Genomic DNA, 25,168 nt, shown 5'->3' on the forward strand with positions numbered 1-25,168 from the left:
GTTTAACAAATTGTGTACAAGTTCTGAAGAAGTCACAGAATCAGATGATCTTAACATATGACGAAACATGTAAATTAAATTATATGTGGGCCATATATTTTACTATAAGCGAGATACTAAATTGTTTAGTAAAGCGCTGTGTTAGAAGATCTGGATGCCAGTCAAAGTCTTCCCCTCACACCCCCTCTCCATGATCTTCGCAAGCCTGGATTGTGCTTGAGAGCCAAAAGCACCAGTATAGGATGCACTGTGTGATGGTGACCACACCAGGGTGCACTTCATAATGAAATAGGCAGTAATGGGAGTCAGCCTACCACCAATTTCATATGAGTACACTACAAGTTATGATAACTACGAATGGGTTATATGCAGGCTCGTTTTACAGAAATTGCATGTCCTCCCCCTCCCAATAGGCCTACATCTTGTCATTCAGTTTCTACGAACACCCAATAAGTGTATGCGATTAAGTAACATCTCTAAACCCTTTGATTTGTGTCCGAGGCTGGCTTGCCAACCTTTTTATGTGCAGCCCAATCCAGAGGGCACTTCTTAGAAGCACCAAATTATATTGTTGTGCACTTAATATTGAGAGGACATACAAATGGTGAGGTTTCTTCCCACTCCCTGCTTGTTTTGCTTGAAAGCAGTCAATGGCCAACAAAAATTCTCTCCATGTCAGGATTGTTAACTAAGTATTGAGTCAATGCAGTTCTAAGGAAAGTGGCACCGCTACATATTCATTTGTACATATATTTGGCCACCGGCGCACACCAGAACATGAAACAGGTGCGCAATTTGTGTGTATGGTCAATGTACATATTAGCGTACACATCTTGTGATTTTCCATAAGCTTGTTCTTGGCAAGGCTGTCAAAAGCTGAAAAGAAATACAGTAGTTCTGCTTAAGAGCACAGGCATTGCTAGAAGGAGGGTGAATATTGGCTTGAACATACCCAGTCCACTGTTCAAGCCTGGAGAACAACCACAACACCACAAGGCAATCGGCATTTGTTAAGTAAGAGAAACCAATGTCATCTTGGGCAGATCCCAAGCAATTGGCACCAGTGGATACATATTCCATGGCGACATCGTCTTTGACAGGTTACGTGAGTGGACCATGGATACACCGTTATGCACACAGAGTACATTTCTCTAACTTTGATTTCTTGTGCCTTGGGTTTCTAAATTCAATACATCTTTCAATGGTTTTGCTGATTTTAGGACTTCTGATCAGATATTGCGTTGCCTTGAATCTGAAATGCAGAAATCCAGAGGCTCTCATGACTACTCCAATTTGTTCACATTGTGTCGAGGGGTTTTCCATGGACGCCTCCCAAAGCAAAGACGGACAAAAGAGGAACACAGGTGAGTCTGTAGAACTCTTGTTTATCTGTTTCTGTGATGCTTTTTGGAGCCAGCCTGGCTGACACAAGGGGTCTCCTACACCGTCTTCTTGCAGAAGGTTCAGATGATCCTATTGTAAGTGAGTCCACTGTCATCCTCAAGGATGGTCTCCACCCGCTCTCTCTGTGGAAACAAACATACAGGATTCAGCATGGATCCCACAGTACCCAAAGCAGCAATGTCTGGAGGTTTGTTAGATCCCTAGACTCAGCCCTAGCTGCCACACAGGCTTGACAACAACTGCCACCCTACCGGCCGTGCACCCCGGAAAAGACACTCAGGAACCTGATGTGCATCGGTGGTGTACTAGCATGGTCAAGGAGAGGGAGAGCTACATAAATCCAACATTATACATGCACAGCTATCACTCAATCGTTTTACAATGCAATTACAATAAACTAGACATTTTATTACCATTTTAATGGTTAAAATGTTATTTACTAACTGCAAGGGCAACTCAAAAATCATCATACGCTGTAAGGCAACTCAAAAATCATCATATGTGTAAACTGGGAATGTCCCTTATTGGTCCAGAATGGAGAGATTCATGCCATAATTTTTAGGATAACTACTATGTAAATGAGGTTCATTCACATCTGGCCCACATTTACTAAGCATTCGCATTATCGTTGCGACGTGCATGGCATTGCAAAGGGTAAGTAAGATTTCTAAAGCCACGCAAGGGGCAATTTGCGCCACATTGCGGTACTTTGTAAAGAAAGTTTGAAGTGGTATGCGTTTCATGCGTGGAGGATGGGCATACCTGTGAATCCACTCAAGGAATTCAACAGAATCCCGGATTTCCTGAAATCAATGAACTGGGGATTGCAGCAGAATGCCATGCCACACCAACCATTGCATAACAACAAGAATTATATTGATTTCTCCTCATTACGTCTTCTTTCTATTCATGATAAATTCTGCATCATGCACAGACAGGCCAAATTGCCTCTTAGGATTGTTTTTGTGTAGGAAGGTGCTTCTTCCTGCACAAAAACAATCCTGCCTGAAACAGTGGTACCATTGCACCATGGTGCAATGGTGTCTGTAGTGGTGCTAGGCAGCCTCAAGTGTGCAAGTGTAGGTAGAGAGCTGGAGGGTCTTATCTTAGTGGATATGGCATTGTTCATTCTCTCCTGTGCACACAAAACAGTGCTGCAACTGTGCTTGCTGCCCTGCGACGTGTGACATTTTAGTAAATATGCCCCTCATTGTATAAACATTTTCTGATCTTACATGGAACCTCCCTCATACCACTCACCACACTTTGAACCTACATTGGTGCCCCCTTACATCATTATGTATCTTCACTCCCTGGATATCATCTTATCATTGACTAGCACACTCTGCGTTAATCCTGAATTAGATAGGATCTGTTATGCTTGCACCATATGTTTCTATGCATATTGTTTCACCATTTTAGGCTTGTTGTGATCTTTTTCCTTCCACTACCACTAACTGTAAAGCGCTCTGATATCCTTCGGGATCTAGTTCGTGCTATATAAAACTTTATAAATAAATAAATAAACCCCAATCGGAGGCTCACAAGATCCACCCCACCATAAAAACGACCAGTCTACAGAAAACCTTCATATTACAACCACACCACTAGCATTTACTGAGGCCGGGACAGGTTAGAATACACCCGACACTGGCACAAACCCTCCCCCCCTTGCATAAATTGTTGCAGCCGTAATGCTGCCCAGGAGAACGTCATGTGACAAAAGAGCAAGCAATTGGCGATCTATGTGCTGTAGAAATCTTCCAAACATTTTAAAAACCTCACACGCTCTTCAGTGAGACAAGGAAACGGGACGTGGGGTGGAACAGATTACTGCAAAAGTACTGGTCGGTACAACTAAAGAGAGACCCGTCCACTTTGACTGACCTAGACCAAATATTAAAACCCTTACTCTAGGACTACACAGATCACCAACCCATCAGACAGACATTAGACCCAAATTACACCATCTCAGCAATGCACCCAGGCCCATGCACACCACACATTCACTCACACAAACATTCTACTGAAACCAAGGAAAGTACAGTATTACTTGATACAGCATGAAGGTTGCCAAAACCCCATGTGACACAAACATTCTTCTAAAACCAAGGAAAGTACAGTCATACTTGATACAGCATTAAGTCTGCTAACACCCCATGTGACACAAACATTCTTCTAAAACCATGGAAAGTACAGTCATACTTAATACAGCATGAAGTCGATGGAGACCCCAAGTGGATGGGTCAATGGGCAGAGGAGACGCATATTAGATGGAGGAAGACATAACCCACTCCCGATTGTGGTACACTCGGATAAGACAACCCTCACTGTCACACGAGTTTGGCCAAGATGTTGCAATGCCCCACATCCCTCTTCTGAAAGCAACTGCAGGAAAACCCCACCATCCAAAACAACACCGTGGGTATGTTCTGTCTGCAGACAGCCCCCACAGCGTGCTCCAAAGGCACACATATGTCTGCAAGAAAATGGTAAAAGGGACAAATAATTGGTGGACGTTTAAAATATAAAATGTGTGTAATATGACAAAGAAAGATGGAAGCACACTTGAGACCCCTTCTTGTGATCTATTCCAAACAAAGGTCATTTCAAACAAGGCAAAATAATCAAGAAACAAATCTACTCAGGATGGGTATAAGGATATTAAATTTATGTTTGTCAAAAAACACAAAAGTAAGTGAACTTGCTCAAAGAAAAGAACCTCAACTGAGGGGAGACCATCTAATCAAATCTAAATTTGCTGACTATCAGACCGTAGAGACTCTTTGCTAATCCGCTTGAATACTTACAGGACGACCATTGGGCATATTATTTAGTATCTTTTGCCTAGAAAAAGCCCTTGGCGTGCCAGCCATTTGGGCGAAACACGTCAGCTGTTTTTTTGGTTCTTTCATTTGACTTGAAATAAACACAGAACTGGGAAAAACCTATATCATATCTAGATATTGGGATATTTATTCCAAGAATTTAAATACATACACTTGCCACGACCTATCTTTCCTACAGTTACTAACCAAATAACTACTGGGACGCTAAAAACATTTTGAAAGGTAGTCTTTCTTTGTGGGGGTCAACAGAGACGAGTAAAGTTCAAAGTAGTTAGCGGAGTGTTGAATAACAGAGACATCGATTTTTTAACATGTTCACCGTCCACCAGTCTTGCACGTTGATGACCTAGCACACCTTTGATATATATAATGGCCTCTTTATAGAGGGATGGAAAACAGAACACCATCTATAATGGAAGATAATCAGGAGACCCTCATTTGCGTCTTTTTTAGTTTATATCGACTGTAACCTTAACACTGGCAGTATACGTACTCTTTTCGATAGTTTTCAATGCCCCATGAGCTTGCAGGCGAGGGGTGTTCAGCGCGGTTGACTGCAAAATAAAACCGCACCCATGTGTCATTTACGGAACATATCCGAGATGTTACTAGCCCCTATGACCCATTTATCAAAGACTCGAGGTCAGAGTCTATTACTCACATCACCGGCAGAAGAAAGAATCCTTATTCCTACCCCGTGCTGCTCTGAGGATAGCCGGTCTCGTGTGTTTGGCATCATTAAAAGCAATTCATTTTAACCTTTTGTAATTTTTTCACACTCACTTGTTAGGTCCCTACACTTTCACTGACACCCCTACACCCACACATAGCCTCTGTCACAACTTAAGTGCTCTCGCCTAGTTCGTTTGGTCGTAGCACGCCCCGTCCCGTTATAGGGACGGGAAGACCCCTATGATGAAGCATGACACTAAAGGACTTTTTAGTGTGTGAGGGGTATTTTATCAAGCACATTGTGCTCTCATCTTTCTAAACCTAAGAGAGTGCCTAGTATCACCTCATAAAATAAAACATAAAAATTATCACTTTTTCACTTTTGATAGAATCTCTTTGTTTATACAGTTCTGCTAGGAGGGTGATTCTATCAGTACCTCTACGCTTCCTTTTTTGTTTTGGACTCATCTGTATTCTCCATTGGTGAAATTGATCAGTCCCTCCCTTTTTCAATGTCCATCTCGGGTGCCAATTTTTGAATTGTGATTGCCTGAATATATTGACAGCTGCTAATGAAGGCTTTTACGGCGTGGTCATCCCTGGATGACAGGTCTCTGCTTCGCTCTTCTCTTCTCATGTCTGCGCCGTTTAACAAGTGCATTATGGGCCCTCTTCTTCACCATAGTGTCTTATTGACGACCGATTATTGTACTTGTACAGTGTACTTTGGCTTTTCCTTTCTTAGATTTACCCTCAATGTGCTGCATCCCTTCTCCTTTGCTCTTCTGTCTTACATCCAATGGCGATGATTTGCCTTTGACCCGCTCACCCACTATGTCTCTCTCTCGAGAGAGAGAATTTTCATTACTGAAATTGGCGTCTTGAGGAGTCTAATTGCATGGCTGTTGACAGGAAGTCCTCAGTTACCCACATTTGAATTCAGTCCTTGTTGGTGAACATATTGATGGTACAATGTTACAACAGATTTTTCAGTCCTGCCACACAATCTTCATTGATTTACCAGGCTCCTGGCACAGAGTTTAATGCATGACCAGTTGAATGCATACTGGTCCTGGTCCAGAATTCTCTTGTGGTTGAAATGCCCACAAAGGGCTTCTTTGAGTTTGTTATATGTCTCTTTCTTCCTTCATTAAAAATCCATAGTGTTATCCATCAGGAGCCACTTTTTTTTCCATCAGTGACAGCAGGTTTTACTTTACTGTGTTTCCCCATCTGCTTTGAAAAAGGTATCCAGTGTCTCCAGCACTCTCTTCCAACTCAGCCCCAAATCTATGTCCAGAGGCATAGCTTCAAGAGGGTATTTGGGGTGTTACACCCCCTCCTAATAAATGTGTTTTCTGGCAAATTGTTGAGTGCAGGTATTTTGAGTCAGGTATGGTGAGGTCTGTCTGATTTCACCACAACTTTTTACATACACAAAGACAAAAACATACATACACAGTCCCTCTCTCGGATTTGAAAGTCTTTAAAAAGGTTGATTATTTGAAAAAATATTGTGATTTCTCTCACTTCATACCCCTACCAATCCCCATTCCTCTCCCTTTTCACTGCCCCATGGACCCCTCTCGTGCGCCCTGCTTGTAGTATAATGTATTTTAACATTTTAGTGTTGGAAAGTCTGAAGCTCACCCACCAAATTATACTGACCAACCTACAGGTGTGGCACTTTGAGGACAGTAGTGGAATTTAACAAACCTCTTTCTTCTCATGTGTAGTGCTGCACTAGGTTATTGCATATTTCTATTGGTTCTGTGTATGAAGTCTTTTTTTAACAAGAGGTTTTTATGACGGTTTGCTGTTTGCCATCACTCATACATGGCTACTATTTTGATTGTGAGGGCACTCAGCCCTAGAAACAAAAGAATTCTGCACATTGGAATGTAAAAACCACCAATTATTCCCTGTAAATTGGAACATGCTTATCCACAACAGTTGCAGAATATGAACACTGCCAGGCTGCCAATATGTGCAAATTTTGGGACTGTAACTACATTTAAGGTACTCAGCCATAATTGCAACTTAAAAGCTAAAAATGTATTTGCTTGAATTTTATTAACACTAAACCCAGTGTAAATTTCGTTATATTTGGAATGTTAGTGGGAATTTTCCACAACTAACTACATGTCCCACAATGCACTAAGTAACTACAATCACTTAAATACTGAAAGTGAAGTAGGACAATTGTTTATGCCGCCGTGAAAAGGAACCAGGAGGTTCGAAACGCGTAGGCTTGTACATTTGCACTGAATAAATCAAAAACTTCTGACTAACGGAGTGCTGGAATACTTTATTGTGAGAAATGCAAATACGGAGCCCTGTCCTGGCTTCGACTCCAGCACCGACCAGCTAAGCGCTCCCTCTGCGACAGGACAGTTAGTGTTGAATATATATATATATATATATATATATATATATATGTCGAGTATCTCCCTCCAAAAGAAAAGAGCAGGAACCCAGGGGAAAGGTTGGAGGGACTTTATTGTTCAGGTCTCATACTCCAGTGGCGGCGAATGCATTTCGGGCATTCCCTTCCTCAGCGCCCAACACCGGACTCGTGTAGCACCGTCATAGTTATTCGTGCTGCCTTTGGAATGTTTCACGCGGGTCCGCTCCTCCCCCATTAGCAATCGTGCTCACCTGCTGCAGTCCGACTTCATCCTGGGACTACAACACCCACAATGCTGAGTGGCAGCAGTGTAGGTAGGTGAACATTGCGGGGATGGGTGATGATTCTCTGTTGCGGCACCCCTGCAAGCTAGCAGGCTCGATGTGACACCCCGCTGAGTTTCTAAACAACAGGACCCTCCTCGAGTCCCCAATACCGCCACAGCCACCAGCGTCAGGATTCAGTGTGCAGGGGCATGACGGGTCAGCAATCAGCCCAAGGGAGGTAAGATACCTCGGCTGCTCCCTTTCTCCTTCAGCCAGGGCGGGTACCAGAAAGTGTTCGTAGCCGAACCAAAAGAGAGGTCATGAGGCGTGCCAGTTATGATCTGGACCCAGGAACGTGGCAGGGGTATCCTGAACTGCGCTGCTGGCCATCGCAGAAATGTCTGTCGAGTATCTCCCTCCAAAAGAAAAGAGCAGGAACCCAGGGGAAAGGTTGGAGGGACTTTATTGTTCAAGTCTCATACTCCAGTGGCGGCGAATGCATTTCGGGCATTCCCTTCCTCAGCGCCCAACACCGGACTCGTGTAGCACCGTCATGGTTCTTCCTGCTGCCTTTGGAATGTTTCACGTGGGTCCGCTCCTCCCCCATTAGCAATCGTGCTCACCTGCTGCAGTCCGACTTCATCCTGAGACTACAACACCCACAATGCTGAGTGGCAGCAGTGTAGGTAGGTGAAAATTGCGGGGATGGGTGATGATTCTCTGTTGCGGCACCCCTGCAAGCTAGCAGGCTCGATGTGACAACTTGCTGAGTTTCTAAACAACAGGACCCTCCTCAAGTCCCCAATACCGCCACAGCCACCAGCGTCAGGATTCAGTGTGCAGGGGCATAACGCGGTCAGCAATCAGACCAAGGGAGGTGAGATACCTTGGCTGCTTCCTTTCTCCATCAGCCAGGGCGGGCACCAGAAAGTGTTCGTAGCCGAACCAAAAGAGAGGCCGTGAGGCATGCTAGTTGCGATCTGGACCCAGGAACGTGGCAGGGGTATCCTGAACTGCACAGCTGGCCAACGCAGACATCCCTCCAAAAGAAAAGAGCAGGAACCCAGGGGAAAGGTTGGAGGGACTTTATTGTTCAGGTCTCATACAGGTCGAATGCATTTCGGGCATTCCCTTCCTCAGTGCCCAACACCGGACTCGTGTAGCACCGTCATAGTTCCTCGCTCCTCAACACCAAACAACTCAGCGCACTCGCAGGCAGGTGCGATTCAAATGCGGGGGTGCACCCGCATCAACACTCCTGCTCCATTTCCTTTTCACCTCGGCTTCCGCCAGAAAGGAACCGCACTCGTAGGGACTTGTTACCATAAGTTTATTTCAGTAACAGAGCAGTTAGTAAACAGACGCGTTTCGGATTAAACCTTTCTCTATGTTTACCGGAACGCCATGCCACCACAGTATTTAAACATCATCACTTCCGATGTGAACATCAAAAAAGGACTAACCTCTATCTCAGTATTCTCTAAAACAGCGCCATATTTGAATAGCAAACTGCTCGACTTAAGAACATATATATGTAAGCAAATCACATTTACATGCAAATACTTAATCAAGCCCTGGATGGGCTATACTATCGTCATGTTCACAAGGTACAATCAAGCCCTAGATGGGCATAATTTCATGATGTAATAAATACTCAGTGATTCAAGCCTCCATTATAACAATACATAAATCGTCTCAAAATATACTAGCATGGAACACATATTCACAATGCTATCTTAGGGACGACATTCAATAGAAGAATACAGAAGATACAGAAGGATGATATGAAGAGTAGAGAAGAATAGAGAATTTAGAAGATCATGTAGAAGTATGATTTGTAACATAGGCAGATTAAAACATCAATATCAACCATTCATCAGTTCATTTCGGTTGAGTATATTTTTAAAACCACATTTATAATAGAAAGAAAGCAGATCCATGATAATACAAAGCAATTGTTCTTATTCACCCAAATGTATAGCAAGTTCTTCATGACTATTGAGCCCGTGTGGTGTTTTAGTACATAAATCAATTATGAAGCGGGATTCTAATCGTCTGAGTCTTACAATCCTATAACCCCCTCTGGGGTTATCCATCACATGGTCTAGACAAAATATGATAATACATCCCTGTCCCGTTGGTGTTCTTTATCAAAATGTCTAGCGACAAGGTAGGACTCATTGCCCTTGGCTATCACTCTCATATGCTCAAGGACTCTGACTTTGGCAGGGTGAACCGTGCTTCCCACATAGCGTAAGCCGCACGGGCCCATGAGACAATAAACCACATACGGTGTACCACACGTCATGAATTTGGTTATAGTTTTACGTATGCCTGCACTAGGGATGTCATATGCTAAAGTGCGTTTGCTGGCTCTGCACGCTTTGCATTTTCCACACGGGAAAAAGCCTTGCATAGTTCCAAGTCCTGTAGATAGTTTGGGTGTAGGGTAAGTATGTATCAATTCGCTCTTCAGTGATCTAGCTTTCTTGAATGTGATGAGGGGATTAGGGGGAAGATCTCCTCCTATCACCTCATCTGTCTTCAAGATATGCCAACTCTTCTTCATGATCCTTTTAAGACTACCTGCATCACTCGAAAAGGTGGTGATGAGGCGAAATTTGCCCTCACTGTTGTTCGAGTCACTCGAGGCCACCATTTTGTCTTTAAGCAAATCCTTTCTTTTTAACACTTTGACCTTTTAAAACGCTGCATTCAGGGTTTCGTGGCTATATCCTCTAACCAGAAAGCGATATATGCTCTCTCTGGCAGCCCTTTGAAACTCCCTCTCATCAGAGCAATTCCTCTTAATCCTGAGGAGTTCCTCATAGGGGATGCTCCTCACCAGTAGTGGGGTGACTGCTGGACGCCTGTAAAATAGAATTTCCAGCAGTTTCCTTACAAAAAAGTCTAGTTTTGAGATGGCCATTTTCCACATAAATATTAAGATCTAGATAGTTTACTGATGTTGAACTCACTTCTCCAGAGAATTCAAGATTCACCATATTGGTATTCAAAATCTTAATGTATTTCTTTGGCCATCTCCAATGATCCATTCCATACGATAAATAAATCATCAATGAAGGAGTACCATCTTACGATGTTCTTAGTCCACTCCTGATTGGTCGAGCCCCAGGCTACCTGCTCCTCCCACCAGCCGACGAACAAGTTCGCGTAGCTGGGGGCGAAGCAGGTGCCCATCGCTGTCCCAGAGGTTTGCCTATACAGCTGTTTTTTTAAAAGAAAAATGTTGTTACATAAGAACAATAGTTACTTACCTGTAATCTGTGGTTCTCCAGTATTGGTGTCTTTCATAGATTCATATGCCTGAATCATTCCCCGTCGTCAGGGTGGGAGTCCCACGGTACATAAAAAAGCAATAATATGCCATAAATATGTAGTAAATACCAATAGAAATAAACCAGGAAGTAAAGTAGCCCATGCTACAGTAGGAAAAAACTTCCACACATATGACTATCCTAGTCATTTTGTATAGTCCAAACTACAGCCAATCAGGCGCCAGCACCCACCAGAATGTTCTCCCCAGAGGCTCAGGCTCTCAGATTTTCTCGCAGGAGTGTAGGTAAAAACCCTTATCGCCAAAAATCCTCTGAGGGGAGGTGGGCGGGTTGCATGTGAATCTATGAAAGACACCAATACTGGAGAACCACAGATTACAGGTAAGTAACTATTGTTCTTTTCCAGTATTAGGGGTGTCTTTCATAGATTCACATGCCTGAATCAGAGTAGCTAGCAGTACATATCCTTGCTGTGCAGACGCTACTGAAGCCAAGCTTGTAGCAAGTAACTCATATAACAATGCAAAGTGAAAATACACATATCATAGTAAGCATAACATAATGCAATTATGGAAATATGTGTGAACAGAATATAAGAAACGTCTGACAGCAAAAAACAAGGAGGTGGGAAACAGAGGCTCACCTTAGTGAAATAGATTCCGCAGAACAGCTCGACCCACAGAAGTATCAGCCTCGCTGATTGATTCCAGACAATAATGTCTGGTAAAGGTATGGCGACTAGCCCAAGTAGCCGCCTTGCAGATCTGCTGAAGAGGGACTCCAGCAAATGAGGCCGTAGATGAAGAGACCGCTCTTGTAGAGTGTGCTCTGGGCGCTGACAGTAAAGGTCTCCCAGCCTGTGCATGGCAAAAGGCAATGGCAGCAGAAATCGATCTTGAAATAGTCTGTTTTGAAACTGCCTGCCCTTTACGAATCGCACCGTAGGTAATGAACAACTGATCAGAGGTGTGTAAAGCAGATGTTCTTTGCAGGTAGAATTTAAGACATCTTTTAATGTCAAGCGAGTGTAACGCTCTTTCCGCAGGTGTTTTCGGGTCTGGAAAGAATGACTTAAGAACAACAGGTTTGTTGAGATGGAAATCCGAAGGTACCTTCGGAATGTATTTTGGATTTGTGCTAAGTATCACAGAGTCACTAGTGAATTGCAGGAAAGGATGATGCACAGTGAAAGCTTGGATATCACTAACCCTTCTGGAGGATGTTAACGCCAAGAGCAGTGATACTTTCCACAAAAGGTACTTCAGGTCGGCCTTGTGGATGGGTTCGAATGGGTGAGGCATGAGTTGAGCTAGGACCACATTTAGATGCCATGAAGGAGGCGGACGGCGTACAGGGGGAAACATTCTAAAGAGGCCTCTGAAGAATTGTTGGATAATCCTTGCTGAGTACAGAGAATTGGTCCCATCCTGTCGATATCTGGATATTGCAGCCAGAAACACCTTTAAGGTAGCATGAGACAGACCTGTTCGTGCTAACTGCAGGAAAAAAGGTAGAATTTCCTCAGGTTTTGCTGAAAAAGGGTGAACCCCTGCTGAACGGCACCAGATGCAGAAGCGCTTCAATTTCAGACTATACGTCTTGATGGTAGCAGGCGCTCTAGCTTTTGCTAACACCTCTTTACAGTCCTCCGGGATGCAAATTCACGGTGTTCAGGAGCCAGGCCACTAATTTCAGAGATGCTGGGTCCGGATGGAAGACTTGTCCCTCCTGAATGCTGAGCAAGTTCGGGATTGGATGTAACTGAATTGGCTTGCACTCTGACAGTAGGAGGAGCTCTGTAAACCAATATTGGCGCGGCCATCTGGGCGCTATGAGGATGAGTTGGCAAGGTTCCTTCTTCATCTTCCGCAGAACCTTGGGGACTAGTGGAATCGGTGGGAAAGCGTACGCAAACGTCTGAGACCAATTGATGGAGAACGCATTCCCCAGAGAGTCCTTGTTGGGATGCCAGCTTGCGAAGCTTTGGCATTTGCTGTTGGTCCCTGTCGCAAATAGATCTAGGTCTGGCCAACCCCACTGATGAAATATGTGTTCCACTGTTTCCTGGTGAAGCTCCCATTCGTGGGTGGTGATCGTTGTTCTGCTGAGCGCGTCCGCGAGGACGTTTTCTGTCCCCGGAACATGCACTGCTTGTAGATTTACATTGTGGTGAAGAGCCCATGTCCATAAATCCTGCGCCTCTTGAGACAGGAAAAGAGATCGTGTTCCCCCCTGCTTGTTCACGTAGTGCATGCTTGTTGTGTTGTCTGTTCGTATCAACACATTTGCATCCTGAATAATGGCACAAAACGTCTTGAGTGCAAGAAAAATGGCCCCCAGTTCTAAACGGTTGATGTGACACCGTTTTTGATGAGCAGTCCATTTGCCGCTGATCGTGAGGCCTTGTAGATGAGCCCCCCAGCCCTCGAGGGACGCATCCGTAGTGATGGTTAGATTCGGTGCTTCTTGAAGGAACGCCCACCCTTGTCTCAGATGACTCATCTGTGTCCACCAGAGAAAAAACTTTTTCATGAGTGGCGTGATTCGAATGAGGTCCTCGAAAGTGCCCGAAACCTGTTGCCACTGTAAGGTTAGTTCCTCCTGGAGTGGCCTCATTCGGAGCCGGCAATTTGGAAGTAATGGAATACAAGCCGATGCCATCCCTAGAAAAGACTTGTACAGTCGGACTGAAGCTGACTTTCTTTGCATCAGATCTTGTGCTAGCCGACTTATCTTTATCTGTCTCTCTTTTGAGACGAAAGCTCTGAGTCTTTGAGTGTCTAGAGTCGCTCCTAAGAATGCTCTTCTTTGAGACGATTGCAACTGGGATTTGCTGAAGTTGATTGTCAGGCCTAGAGACTGAAATATGTGCAGACACTGTTGTAGGTGTTGATGAACGGTTTCGTGAGAACTGGCCTTTATAAGGCAGTCATCTCGGTATGGGAAAATTTGAATTCCCTCCAGCCGGAGGTGCGCAGCCACTGGAGCTAAAACTTTTGTAAATACTCTCGGAGCTGACCGTAAACCAAAGGGAAGGACCTTGAATTGGTAGTCCCTGCCAGCCACCCTGAAGCGAAGGAATTTCCTGTGGCGAGGTAGAATGGGGATGTGGAAATAAGCATCCTGGAGATCTAAGGTGACCATGCAATCTCCTGCTGCTAGAAGATGCAATATTTCCTGAAGCGACAACACCCGGAATGTCAATTTCTTTAGATATTTGTTCAGAGGGCGAAGATCGAGGATCGGGCGCCATTCCCCGTTGTTCTTCTTTATCAGGAAGAACCTGGAGTAAAATCCCATTCCTCTCATCTTCTGTGGAACGCTCTCGATCGCTCCTTTTTGTATCATCACCTTGATTTGGGTAAACAGCTCCTTCAGGTGAGCTGGAGGCGGTTCTCTTGGGGGAAAATTTGGAGGGATTTTTGCGAATTCTAGGGCATGGCCCCTGGCCACTATATCCAGGACCCATTTGTCTGTTGTTATTGACTGCCAGTTGGAGTAAAATTTTTATATTCTTCCGCCAAGTTTTTTGTGAGGGTGGAAAATTGGTGGTGGCAGGTGAAAAGTCTCATTGGCGCTTGTCTTTGCCGCGGTAGTTTGTCTTACCCCTGTTTTGGGTGTAGGTTGATCTTTTCTGCCCATAAGACTGGTAGCGCTGTGTCTGATAGCGCTGGTTGCTTTGTCTGTATCTGGATTGTTGTTGGTATCCACCTCTTTTGGAGGACGTCCCTTGTCCTCTTGCTCCTCGAAAGGGCGGCCTGCGGAATTGTAGGGTGCCCAAGGATCTTGCTGTTTCAGTATCCTTTTTAATTGTTTGTAAAGCTTCCTCTACTTTGGGACCAAATAAGTATTCGCCATCGAATGGCATGTCTAAAACTCTGTTTTGGACTTCTTGCCTGAAAGACGTTGAATGCAACCACCCCTGTCTGCGGAGGACAGCTGCTCCTGCTAACTGTCAAAATCCTGTAGATGCGACATCTATAGCTGAATTGATAATCTCTTCCGAGATTCTTTGGCCTTCTTGAAGAATTGAAGGGCTTCAGCCTTGGATTGCTCTGGGATAAGGTCGATAAATGGTGCGATGTCAGACCACATTTGGCGGTCGTACCGCCCCAAAATGGCCAACGCGTTGGCCGCACGAACAGTTGTTGCAGCCATGGTGGAAACATGCTTTCCTATTGAGTCTAGGCGTCTACCATCCCTGTCCGGAGGCGCCGTAACTGCAGAGGATGGGTTTCTGGCCCTCTTCTGGGCAGCCTGGACAATTACTGAGTCAAGTTTCGGATGTCCGATCACACATGCAGGCGACTTTTCAGGTGCTTTATACTTTTTATCTATGCGTGGCAAGACCGGAGGAATGGAAGCCGGCGTTGACATTACCTTGATCCCCTCTTTCCAGATGAAATCTATGATGGGTATTGTTTTTATCTGTCGTCTGGGCTGATCCTTGAAATCGTACAAGAAACACTCTTGCTCCGTATGTTCCATCTGTATATGAAAGCGTTTGGTTGCACGCTCCATTAGTAAGTGAAAGCTAGCCACATCCACTGGAGGGGAGGCCGACGCAGTCTGAGGAGATGTTGAAGGAGATTGTACTTGATAGTCATCCCACTCCGACAAATCGTCTACTTCTCCTTCTTCCCTTTGTTCTTCGTCCTCCGAAGACTGCGGAGCGTCTTCTTGAGTAGGTTGTGATTGTGGAGACGGACGTACTGCTGGAAGCATGGGTGGAGGTGCTTCAGAGGTTGGAGTTGTCGGCCCAGAACCTGCTAACTCTGATGGTGGGAACCTCCTGTAGTAATCGTCCAACATATATTGTAAGTTGGATAGCAGAGCCATAGGCACTTGAGCAACAGGGTTTTCCTCCACTGGTGTCGAAATATGCACAGGAGAAAGAGAAGCATCATATTCTTCTTCTTGAAGTTTGATATGCAAGTCCGATGGGCTAGTTGCTTGTCCAAATGAATTCTGGACCATCTCATCCTCACTTTCAGTGTCCAAAAGTTGGTCTGGCACTTCAGAAGGCACCTGGTGAGGTGAAATACGAAGGGGTGAAAGCTGCATTGTTGCTTCACGTGTTTGCCCCGATGCCTGTTGGAACACTGTCGACGGAGACCAAACCTGTAGTGCTGTGCATGATGATAATTGCGGCGTCGACGGAGGATTTCCTTCCAACATTTTTGTCGTCAACGGGACACTTTTCGTCGACGGGACACTTTTCGTCGACGGGACACTTTTCGTCGACGGGACACTCTTCGTCGAAGGGACACTTTTCGTCGACAGGACACTCTTCGTCGACGGGACACTCTTCGTCGACGGTGACACCTTCGTAAACGGTGTGAGCCCGTCGACGAGCTCGACGACGATCTCTTTTTCGTCGGCGGTAGAGCCTTCAGAGGAGTTGACGACGAGGCGTCAACGATGGACGTCGACGGTACAGGCCTCACGGAGACAAATACCATAGTTGGAGACGCCGTCGACGATGACAATATCATACGAGGTTTTGGTGAGGAAAAAGTTACCGTTGATGTCACTGTAGTCGTCGCTCTCGTCGACGAGGAGGTAGAAGTGGACATCGCCGCTTGAGGAGATGAAGTCTGTGGTAAATTCCTCTCAGATGTCTGAAGAGTTTTGACGGTGACTCCCTTTTTAGGGTCAGAAGTACTCTCCAAGCCTTTGCTTGAGGGAACAGCCTTGGATGTTGAAGGCTTATTAGGTGGTTGTTTTTTAGTCACCTTTGCCTTAGGAGATGACATTCCTTCAGGCGCAGGCCTCTACCTGGAGGCTATAGTAGAACCAGAGGCAACGCTGCCCACATCAGATGCAGGATTAGAAGAATCCTTTAGCCTCTTTAACCACAGAAGTAAGCGACCCTCTCTGTGCCTGAGAGTCTTTTGAGGCATGGTTCTGCAGATCTTACAGTCAGAGGCCTGATGATCTGGGTATAGGCAATAGATACACTTTTTGTGTGGATCTTTCTCAAAAAGCCGAAGCTTACCACAACAATCACAGGCTCTGAAGAGAGACTTCTTAGAAGACATCCTTGAAAAAGGTTCAAATTGAAGTTAAAGTTGAGAAAACTGAGCAGAGCTCAGGGAGACTCCCTTTCACACGACGTGCGGTAGAAAATCTGAGAGCCTGAGCCTCTGGGGAGAACATTCTGGTGGGTGCTGGCGCCTGATTGGCTGTAGTTTGGACTATACAAAATGACTAGGATAATCATATGTGTGGAAGTTTGTTCCTACTGTAGCATGGGCTAATTTACTTCCTGGTTTATTTCTATTGGCATTTACTACATATTTATGGCATATTATTGCTTTTTTATGTACCGTGGGACTCCCACTCCGACGACGGGGAATGATTCAGGCATGTGAATCTATGAAAGACACCCCTAATACTGGAGAAACAAAATTCAACAAATTCCAACACCATGCAACTATGCTGAGTGTATTTTACTGATCTTTTTTCAAGAAAGTACTTCATGGCTTCCAAACTGTCCTGATGCCTTATTGAAGTATAAAGGCTGGTAATGTCCAACACCATCATGACATAACCATCCTCCCATTGCAAGAGGTCCAATTTACTCAACAGGTCTTTCATATCCCTGATATACGACTGTAATACTTTCACATGGGGCAACAGAAAAAAGTCAACAAAAATTGACATATGTTCGGTGAGACTACCCTGTGATGTCACAATAGGTCTCCCTGGTTGTGCGGATCTACTTTTATGCACTGTGGGTAGATGATAAAATGCTGGTATCACCGGATTGAAACGTCTCAGAAATAGATACTTCTCCATTTCCAGTAGTCCCTTTTTATGCCATTTAGATATCAAACTGACGTACTCCTCAGTGCTTGCACGATATTCGTCATGTTTAATAGGAGTATAAGTGTCTTTGTTATTCAATTGTCTTAAGGCTTCACCTTCATAGTTGGCCTTTGTTTGAAGGACAAAGTTCCCCCCTTTATCGGATGGCTTATACACTGTCCCTTCGTCCATACTCAAGTTTTTTAGAGCCATTTGCTGTTCCAATGAGAAATTATTTTTGCTTTTATTCTCATCATTCTTCCTATATTTCTGTTTCCGTCTTTGTTTTTCAAGGTCCTTTATGACAGCCTCAGAAAAAATGTCAATGGCGTCAACTGCCGTTTGCGGAAGAAACTGGGATACTGGCTTAAAGGGAGTCAGGCCACCACTTTGTTCAATGCCTGTGATAGACAATTGTTGGGATCTGCTCATCGACAATAAAGCGTCTTCGGAGGTTTCAGTTCTTAGTTCCTCCAAGTCCATAATTGCTTCAAGGTCTTTGCTAGCCAGGATATCAGTGGCTGATGTCAAACCTCCTTTTTTCGTGTTTTTGCTAGTTTTTGGTTTCGTTTTGAAATATTTGTGCAACCGAAATGAACTGATGAATGATTGCTATTGATGTTTTAATCTGCCTATGTTACAAATCATACTTCTACATGATCTTCTAAATTCTCCATTCTTCTCTACTCTTCATATCATCCTCCTGTATCTTCTGTATTCTTCTATTGAATGTCGTCCCTAAGATAGCATTGTGAATATGTGTTCCATGCTAGTATATTTTGAGACGATTTATGTATTGTTATAATGGAGGCTTGAATCACTGAGTATTTATTACATAATGAAATTATGCCCATCTAGGTCTTGATTGTACCTTGTGAACATGACGATAGTATAGCCCATCCAGGGCTTGATTAAGTATTTGCATGTGAATGTGATTTGCTTACATATATATGTTCGTAAGTCGAGCAGTTTGCTATTCAAAGATGGCACTGTTTTAAAAACTACCGAGATAGAGGTTAGTCCTTTTTTGATGTTCACATCGGAAGTGATGATGTTTAAATACTGTGGTGGCATGGCGTTCCGGTAAACATAGAGAAAGGTTTAATCCGAAACGCGTCTGTTTACTAACTGCTCTGTTACTGAAATAAACTTATGGTAACAGGCCCCTACGAGTGCGGTTCTTTTCTGGCGGAAGCCGAGGCGAAAAGGAAATGGAGCAGGAATATATATATATATATATATATAGAACTTTCCTTTCCCCACGCTACACCTACCTGATTGTCGAAATGGACTTTGGGAGTTGCAGTTCACACAGACCATGTGACTTGCAACAGGTGAGCTCCAGTACTTACTGCTGTTGGGGGCGGAGACTGTGAAATATTTTTAAGTCGATGACCTGCACACATCTCAAACACTGCTGGCGCTGAGGAAGGCAAATGGTGCCGAAATGCATTCGCCGTGTTCAGTGACGAAATAAAGCTGCCCTCATGGTTTCCCCTCTTGTGGCCTCACCTCTTTCTTTGAAGGAGCTCACCTGGATACATTGCGCGGCGACCAGGAACGCGCTGTGAGGTCCCCGCATCTTTAAGTTGGTCTGGCTCTGCTGGTGTCTGCTGCGGCGGAAACAAAACTTTGCTCCAAGGTATTGGAACTGCCAGAACCCACCCATTCGTTTTGGAGGAGAGAAAGTGGTGCAGGGGTCATTGACCTCGCAATTGGGCGTTATTGGATTGCTAATTTCAGCCCCCACGGACAAGACTCTGAACTTTGGGTTGATGCGGTTGGGGACCCGAGGGGGTGCTGGAAATCGGACACTGGCAATAAACAGGTTTGGTGCTTCATTTTTCATCGTGCTTTTAAACACATCCCGCAAAATTTGGAACTTTCCTTTCCCCACGCTACACCTACCTGATTGTCGAAATGGACTTTGGGAGTTGCAGTTCACACAGACCATGTGACTTGCAACAGGTGAGCTCCAGTACTTACTGCTGTTGGGGGCGGAGACTGTGAAATATTTTTAAGTCGATGACCTGCACACATCTCAAACACTGCTGGCGCTGAGGAAGGCAAATGGTGCCGAAATGCATTCGCCGTGTTCAGTGACGAAATAAAGCTGCCCTCATGGTTTCCCCTCTTGTGGCCTCACCTCTTTCTTTGAAGGAGCTCACCTGGATACATTGCGCGGCGACCAGGAACGCGCTGTGAGGTCCCCGCATCTTTAAGTTGGTCTGGCTCTGCTGGTGTCTGCTGCGGCGGAAACAAAACTTTGCTCCAAGGTATTGGAACTGCCAGAACCCACCCATTCGTTTTGGAGGAGAGAAAGTGGTGCAGGGGTCATTGACCTCGCAATTGGGCGTTATTGGATTGCTAATTTCAGCCCCCACGGACAAGACTCTGAACTTTGGGTTGATGCGGTTGGGGACCCGAGGGGGTGCTGGAAATCGGACACTGGCAATAAACAGGTTTGGTGCTTCATTTTTCATCGTGCTTTTAAACACATCCCGCAAAATTTGGAACTTTCCTTTCCCCACGCTACACCTACCTGATTGTCGAAATGGACTTTGGGAGTTGCAGTTCACACAGACCATGTGACTTGCAACAGGTGAGCTCCAGTACTTACTGCTGTTGGGGGCGGAGACTGTGAAATATTTTTAAGTCGATGACCTGCACACATCTCAAACACTGCTGGCGCTGAGGAAGGCAAATGGTGCCGAAATGCATTCGCCGTGTTCAGTGACGAAATAAAGCTGCCCTCATGGTTTCCCCTCTTGTGGCCTCACCTCTTTCTTTGAAGGAGCTCACCTGGATACATTGCGCGGCGACCAGGAACGCGCTGTGAGGTCCCCGCATCTTTAAGTTGGTCTGGCTCTGCTGGTGTCTGCTGCGGCGGAAACAAAACTTTGCTCCAAGGTATTGGAACTGCCAGAACCCACCCATTCGTTTTGGAGGAGAGAAAGTGGTGCAGGGGTCATTGACCTCGCAATTGGGCGTTATTGGATTGCTAATTTCAGCCCCCACGGACAAGACTCTGAACTTTGGGTTGATGCGGTTGGGGACCCGAGGGGGTGCTGGAAATCGGACACTGGCAATAAACAGGTTTGGTGCTTCATTTTTCATCGTGCTTTTAAACACATCCCGCAAAATTTGGAACTTTCCTTTCCCCACGCTACACCTACCTGATTGTCGAAATGGACTTTGGGAGTTGCAGTTCACACAGACCATGTGACTTGCAACAGGTGAGCTCCAGTACTTACTGCTGTTGGGGGCGGAGACTGTGAAATATTTTTAAGTCGATGACCTGCACACATCTCAAACACTGCTGGCGCTGAGGAAGGCAAATGGTGCCGAAATGCATTCGCCGTGTTCAGTGACGAAATAAAGCTGCCCTCATGGTTTCCCCTCTTGTGGCCTCACCTCTTTCTTTGAAGGAGCTCACCTGGATATATATATATATATATATACATACATCATGGGAGCTGTAGTTTCTATTGTTAAAACTGCAGCTGCTCTGCATTGTGATGTGTCAGCTGACTTCCCATTGGGGGAGGACCGGAACACTTAAAGGGTGATGTGGTGCACTCTCCATTTTGTCAAGGGCGTCTGACGAAGGCACACTACGCCGAAATGCATTATGCCCAGCAAAATCTGCATTAAAGAGTCTTCCAAAGCCCCTTGGTGTCCTCTGACCTCTTTTCACTTTGAGGGGTCGCCTTTGTTTATATTTCTCCGCGGCACCTGGCAAGCCGCGTACAGAGGACCCGTTCTACAAGAGGACTGTGTACTTGCCGGACCCAGTGGCAACACTGTACTTTCTTTCTCCGAGGTATTGGAATGTCGCAGTCCCACCTCACCTACCAGGGCGAGCACACGGCCATCGCTAGCAGCGACTTGTGACTTCACTCGGCAGCAGCCTCACTGGAACGCTGCTGCATGGCGCGCTCTCATCCTGCTGATTGAGGGAGAACGTGAGGGGACCCGAGGAAGACTCTCAGTTACTTTCACAGGCTGCACCAAGGATCCCATTGCTTGGTATCACAGCGCTCATCACACAAGGTACTCACCGAACACTGCATCATGGGAGCTGTAGTTTCTATTGTTAAAACTGCAGCTGCTCTGCATTGTGATGTGTCAGCTGACTTCCCATTGGGGGAGGACCGGAACACTTAAAGGGTGATGTGGTGCACTCTCCATTTTGTCAAGGGCGTCTGACGAAGGCACACTACGCCGAAATGCATTATGCCCAGCAAAATCTGCATTAAATAGTCTTCCAAAGTCCCTTAGTGTCCTCTGACCTCTTTTCACTTTGAGGGGTCGCCTTTATTTATATATATATATATATATATATATGTATATATATATATATCGCTCCCAAGTCCACCAGCCTGCTGCACTCCCGAGCGGGTGCTCTTTAGGCGGGGGTGTACCCGCCGACCAAATAACTGCTCCCAAGTTCTCTCAGCTTTCAATCCATGAACAAGAAACAGCCCTCACAAGGGGGGTGGGGGGGGGGGGGGGGGTTAAACAGTACCAATACTCTTTATTGGCAACCCAGCACAGACAAGACGCGTTTCGGCGCTTAGCAATTGTCAATTGTGATTGTCGAACGCGCCGCCATTACATTTAACACATTTTATTGGTCATGCACAAAATAGAAGGTCGCATAGAAAGAGGACTAGTGATTACTATATCCATTGCCATTTTGTACTATGCAATTCTTATAGAAACGCAAAAGAGTATAAATACATTCTTTTCATGCTTTTGCCAATTACACATATTATGTACAAATGATAAATCATTTCAATACGGTTATTGTTGTTTCAGTATATCGCCCTGGATGGGCTGTATTGCCCTAAGCAATTAATGAAGCCCATGGATGGGCGTAAACCTCTATAAAGTGCTTCATAGACCAAATAGAATTTACATGTACAATTAATTACATTAATTCACAACCAAAGCAAAATATCATAGAATCCAGTTCAATTATAATTCATCTAGAACACGACTCAGATCAGAAAAGAAGAAATCCTCTGTTATTGATCCTTCAAATATAGCTACGCGAATCTTTGCGTTGGCTGGTGGGAGGAGCAGGTAGCCTGGGCCAGCACCAACTCTATGTGGAACAAGAAAATCAAAAAATGACATCGTTACATCGATGATCTTTTTATTATATTTGAAGGATCAATAACAGAGGCTGAAGCATATGTGAATGTGTTGAATGATAATGATGTCAATTTTAGATTTAGTGGGGAGATAAGTACAACTAGTGTGAATTATCTAGATTTAACTGTGTACATTGAGGAAGGACAAGTGTGTACTAAACTATTTTGAAAAATGACCGCAGGGAATTCCACTCTGTTCTCAACTAGCAGCCATCCAAACAAGCATTTACAATGCAACGGTTTCGCCTTTGTAAAAGTTAGAGCTATTGTCATTATAAATGACAAATTTGTTTATTTATATGTTGGTTTTGAAAACAGATAAATAAATGGCATTGTCATTTACAATGCCAATAGCTTAATCTTTCGCAAATGTGAGACCTATTGCATTTGCACCCACACGCACACACACACACACACAGAGCCACCCACACACACACAGAGCCACCCACACAGGAGTGAGGGCGGAGGGATGGAGGGAGAGAGCAGCGTGAATCTCTCCGAATCTAATGAAAGCCCTTCCTAAGCCTGATGTATTGCACCTGGCAGTCACTTGGTCTGCTCTAGCTATTGAATAATTGAAAGGGTCTGATCGGGGGGAGGGGGGACCTTCCCGAGGAAGTGTCTCTACACATGTACATTTCCAGGCGGACCTGCTCGGCTCCCCCTCTCTGGAGCAGCTTTAAGTGTTCCACTCTTGGTTGTGTGTCTTTCCTTCCCTTGTTTATTCGTTTCCTGTCCCTTGCGCTCTTTCTATGGCGGGCGTTTTTGCGGCGGTGGGAGGCGCTGTCTCTTCTGGTGACCAGAGAGAGCAGACACGAGGGGCACAGATTGAGCGAGGAAAGAGGAGGGGTGAGAGGAAAAGAGACGGCAGGAGGGGAGAGAGAGTGAGAGAACGAGAGAAACCGAAACTGTAAGAGGGAAGAAAGAAAGCTGAGAGGGAAAGATGTGGAGAAAGCACAAGAGAGAGGCAGAGGGAGAGAGAGAGAGAGAGAGAGGGAAAGGGGACGGAGTAAAGGGGTTGCGGCGGGTCATGGAATGAGCCGAGAGGGCAAGAGGTACGTTTGGAAGAGGAAAGCAAAAGAAAGATAGGGCGAGTACAATGTATCAATGGAGGATGTGAGAGGATGGGAGGGAGAAAGGAAAGGAGGGGGCATCCGAAATGGAGAGGAGTGTGTGAGGACAACGGTGAGCGGGCAGGAGGGACGGCGAATGGAGGAGGTTGAGCTGTGTAGGGTGCGAGGAGAAGAAAGAGAGGGAAAGGCAGAGCGGGGAACCAACAAGGAAATATAGGGGAAACGCGAGAGGGGACGGCTGGGGCAGAGGGGTGAGTGAGGGCAGAAGAGAGGGAAGGTAGGGGGACATTTAAAAAAGTGTGAACGGGACTGATGAATTGGGAGGAGCTGGGGAGGGAGTCTTATGGGTGAAAAAGACGCGAGGGACAGATAGGAAAGAGGATGAGAGAAGAGAGCCAACTGCGGGCAGAGGATGGGGATGGAGTGAAGACAGGCAGGAAAGGATCACCAGGGAAAGAAGAGAGGACCTCGTGACCCGTGATCATTTCCTTATTTCCCCGCACCAGAATTACCATGACCTGCCTGGGATCCTGGTTATTAGGGGACACGAAAGTAACAGCAATTCGGAGTTTTGGAGAAACAATATACGGAAATCGGATTTACTGTGCCGATTTTACGCTTTTGCCCAGGTGCTGCATAATTTCACTGGGGTAAGTAACGGCTGTTAACAGCCTCAACAGAATTACCGGGCCGCTCACAATTTGAATCCACCACAAACTGAGACCACACAGGTAAGTATTTTATAGAAATAGAAATAACTTTTATCTGGTTGCAGCAATGTAAATAAGCAGTTGCACGATAATCACTTCAGTATAGCAATGATGAACTTAATCTTAATTGGTGTTTCTAAATTTCAGGAAGTTCTTGAAGCAAATGTCTCTAGTCTCTTTAATCAGCCCACGATATGCCAATATTATGTGATTGAAAACGCTCTTCAAAATGAGCCAAGAACCATGCCAATGTTTTATGCTAGAAACGCTCCCAAAATGAGCCAAGAATCATGCCAATGTTTTATACCGCTAACGGGACCCGGCCCCTAGCGTCAGGCAGCACTTGTTACAGATGGGGCGACTGGCCCATGGAGGTAGAAGATCTAGTGAGAAGAAGCTGCTAATGCAAATAAGGCAGAACTTAGCTTTGTATAACAAGGAGAATTGATGAGTGAGATATTTTTGCACTCATCTTTTAACATTGCTCCCCAACTAAACTCAGTACCACTACAATTCTGC

At 45.2% G+C, this 25,168-nt stretch overlaps 1 protein-coding gene across 1 annotated transcript in view; it reads right to left on the bottom strand.

Moving 5' to 3' along the window:
- Positions 1-328: 328 nt before the first annotated feature.
- Positions 329-25,168, bottom strand: part of LKAAEAR1 (LKAAEAR motif containing 1) — a 96,103-nt gene continuing 71,263 nt past the window's right edge. Inside the window, exon 3 of the mRNA XM_086929063.1 lies at positions 329-1,526. Within this exon, the coding sequence (XP_086785189.1) occupies positions 1,464-1,526 (63 nt within the window). The 3' untranslated portion in view covers positions 329-1,463. The remainder of the gene's footprint in view (positions 1,527-25,168) is intronic.

Source organism: Lissotriton vulgaris, chromosome 7 (assembly GCF_964263255.1).
Source record: "Lissotriton vulgaris chromosome 7, aLisVul1.2, whole genome shotgun sequence".
Taxonomy (NCBI): domain Eukaryota; kingdom Metazoa; phylum Chordata; class Amphibia; order Caudata; family Salamandridae; genus Lissotriton; species Lissotriton vulgaris.